Source organism: Drosophila willistoni, unplaced genomic scaffold (genome assembly GCF_018902025.1).
Source record: "Drosophila willistoni isolate 14030-0811.24 unplaced genomic scaffold, UCI_dwil_1.1 Seg695, whole genome shotgun sequence".
NCBI lineage: Eukaryota > Metazoa > Arthropoda > Insecta > Diptera > Drosophilidae > Drosophila > Drosophila willistoni.
The window spans coordinates 30,423-33,904 of record NW_025814605.1 but is presented as its reverse complement, the minus strand read 5'-3'; the positions used below and the strand labels follow the sequence as shown (position 1 = coordinate 33,904).

Genomic DNA, 3,482 nt, shown 5'->3' with positions numbered 1-3,482 from the left:
GACAGGTAATACTCTCTTTATACATTTATTCTGTTTGGAAAGTTATTAATGTGTGAATATATGAAATCATTTATTGTAAATGGATTCACTTCACAAAGAATTTGGATATTCTTTCCACTCATGATGCATACGGATTTGGCTTGCCTGTGAGAACGCCAAACCGTTGCCAATCTGCATTGATAGTTGATAACTATGACTTGCACATAACACTTGTAAATTTTGAATACACTCAGTGTATTGGACCCTCCCTAATCACTGCCAAGCTTCAATTCCCATTTGTCCGATCGAGGTGGGGTGACGGGTTTTGGCGTATCAACAGCCTTGGGAGCATGACAACGATTACATCTCTGACGATACCAGAAATTCTTATTGAAACAGTAGCAGCATTCCCAGTCGGGGAATGCGCCAACGGCGAGCCACCCTCATGAAAGATGGTGAACCACTGAAAAGGGGTTCGGCTGCATACTACGATTTGCTGGCCTTGCAACGATTGCAATTGGAGCGCCAAACAAAATTACTGTTCCGGGAGGACATGCAATACCAATTGTCACGAGCCGGTCTCCATTTACGCGGTCGACGTTGACGATTCTGCTGCTGCCGATCCTGTTGGTGTTCCCGATTGTTCGATGGAGCGAACTCTCGAGGATATCTATAGCGGATGCCACGACCCTTGCGCGTTGATAGATATGCCGGTAAAACCGTTATAGTTTCTCCCATAAATTTGCTGCCATTCAGGCATCTAATGGCCATTTCCGCCATGAACGGACTTATATATGTAATGGTCGCCTCACCCTTTGATCGTCCATTTTGCTTATTTTTGTACACAAAAATCCTTGGTTTACTCGCATGGTCGATCATTCCCACGGAAGTACAGAACATGAGAATATCATTTTTCGTCACACTCAGACGCATGCCCAGCACAAAGATCGTCTCTGGTTCCAGTTCGAATCGCTCTTGCCCGAGCATAATGAACGGGACACCATCAACGGACGGTAATATATTTGGATTCATACGTGTCGGTTCCTCTGTCAAAATCCTGGCCAATAACATACTGAAGCTCATGGATATGCCAGTCTGTTGTCGATGATATTGTTGTTGTCGCTGTTCACCAATATCCATCGATGGCTGAACCACATTTCTGTTCATTTCGGCTAACCCGAAACGACTTGACCTCGAGCTCAATATCATGGTTGAAGATGCCGCCATGGTTGTGGCCGTTGCCATTGTGGTCACACTGTGGCGTCTACCCACGTCACGATGTCCACCAACGCCGCCTTCTTCAGTTTCGTTCTGGTCTAGCCCTTGACCTTGAACTCTGCCGAATCCACAGTAGCTGCTTCTGCCCAATAACAATGGACAACGCGCATCTCCGCTGCCATCCTCGAACCTATATATGTCGCCAAAAGAACCGAAAGCACTAGCCGAACTGTTTAAATAATTTGGATGTAGATAAATTTGGTTTTGATGAATTCAATGAATTAAATGGGGTTAGCATACATTATATTAACCGAGAAGTCCATGATGTGTAAAAGCCGTAGAAAATAAAAAAAAAAAAATGTATGCCTTTTTTGAATCTGTGTTTTTTTGTACAACTAGTGAAACCTACACGAACTGAATCCTATTGAATACTAAAAACGAATTGACTAACTACCCTGAACGCAGGTACTACATTGAAAAATCTGAGTGTCATTTAAAATCTTTGATATTGTGATACACTAGAAAATAATGAAATTTAAAAATAAAGTAAAAGGGTGTTTGCCTTTAAAAATTTACAACAAAATGTATTAATATATCAATTTGAAAAGTTCTTTTGGTAAGCAATAAATATATTTGTTCACTTTCATCCATTTTGCATGAATTATGTAAACTTTCCTTTAGATAAATTGACTATATTTTCTCTGTACTTAAAAACTAAAAAACAACAAAAACAAAAATCCTCTCTTATTTGCCATTTTGCGCTTTAGTGCCTACTTATGCAAGTTCGCTTTAGCGCAAAGTGGAAAAGTTGAGAGGAAAATTGATTCATAATTTTATTGCATTTTCCCTGTGATCAGCAAAGTTTTCAGTATAAAATGAGCTGAATATAAATAATCGATAAGGTTAATAATTTCATAAGTAGAGATAAGACTGCTTGCAAAAAGCATCAGAAAATTTAACAAAAGGAATCACTTTTCACAACAAAACAGAAATTGTATGGAGTAATCACAAAAGTCCGTTATATATATCGAATTTAAGTCATATCTATATAATTTACAATAAAAGTGAATGTATGGAAGTAATTTTAACTCAGCTTCTTTCTTTAGTCTCTAAAATAAGGAAATTTTTGAAATAGCTTTTTTAAGTGATATAAACAAAATTGTATAAACAAAATTGGGGTTTTACTTATTTCATTCAACACTCTGTAAATAAGAGCTGTCAGCATATTTCTCTTTTTATTTATCAGTTGTGGCAGACAGAACCGCAATCCGTTGCCATTTTCAATAGAGGGAAATTGTGGCAGGTTGTTTACTATACAACAAAAAATAGGAAAAAAAGGAGTGCATATGTAGTAACTGCCACGAAATCGTTACGATATCAACATGGTAGCCAATTGGAAGGTATACTGTCTCTCTCATCACCTACTTCAACTTGATTCCTTTATTGTGGATGTGCTCTACTGCAGGATGTGCTCAAATACATATTGTAGTTGTGGAAAGGGGCGGAGGGATTGGTCTGTGTGTGTGCCACAATGCGATACAATTTAGATTTAGATGCTTTCTCTGATTTATTTGTATTGAACGTGTGGGCGTGTTGCCGACGTCTAAGTCGTGATTGTCAACGTGTCTGAATCTGAGTCCTAATGCTGTCTGCCAAAGGTGCTTCAAAATTCGATAATCTCTTTGGCAGCAGCAGCGTCTTTAAGTTGTCGTTGCCTTTAATAGGCATTAGTTTCCATCAAATAAACTCAAATTATATATACATATATACAAAGGAAAAAATTTCACTCACTTTTGCACTTGTCAAGTGGACCATCATCTAAATTTGCAATATAAAAATCGATTAGAACCTGTGGTGCATATTTTTATACCCTTGTAAAAAGGGTATATTAATTTTGGTCAGAAGTGTGCAACGCATAGAAGGAAGCATTTCCGTCCATATAAAGTATATATATTCTTGATCAGCATGACGAGACGTCCGTCCGTCCGTCTGTCCGTCCGACTGGATCAACGCAAACTCCTCCTAGACCGTAGGAGCTACAAAGCTGAAATTTTGCATGTAGGCTTGTATATACTACAGGCGTTGTATATCTCGGATTCAGCCGGATCGGACCACTATATCATATAGCTCCCATACAAACGGCAAAGTCACGAACAGTGACTTTTCTCAATAACTTCGTTCATTTCTGAGCTGTTGTCGTGAAATTTAATATTGATGAGTTTATTTTATAAACGACTATGCCAAATTTGATCAAGATCGGGTGACTATATCATATAGCTCCCATA

The 3,482-nt window shown here is 38.5% G+C and overlaps 1 protein-coding gene across 1 annotated transcript; it reads right to left on the bottom strand.

Moving 5' to 3' along the window:
* Positions 1-465: 465 nt before the first annotated feature.
* Positions 466-1,520, bottom strand: LOC6637753. The gene is made up of 2 exons (XM_002060855.2): positions 1,498-1,520; positions 466-1,426 (listed from the first exon to the last, which is right to left on the bottom strand). Exons 1-2 carry the CDS (start codon positions 1,518-1,520, stop codon positions 466-468), a joined length of 984 nt encoding a protein of 327 aa, XP_002060891.2.
* Between the last annotated feature and the right edge of the window lie 1,962 nt (positions 1,521-3,482).

What these genes read in the sequence shown, in the direction of transcription:
- LOC6637753 (XM_002060855.2), bottom strand. Translation starts at nt 1,520, where the DNA reads ATGGACTTCTCGGTTAATATAAT. An exon ending in GACTTCTCGGTTAATATAAT is followed by an intron (nt 1,427 to 1,497) that starts GTATGCTAACCC and finishes TTATTTAAACAG; the next exon opens with TTCGGCTAGTGCTTTCGGTT.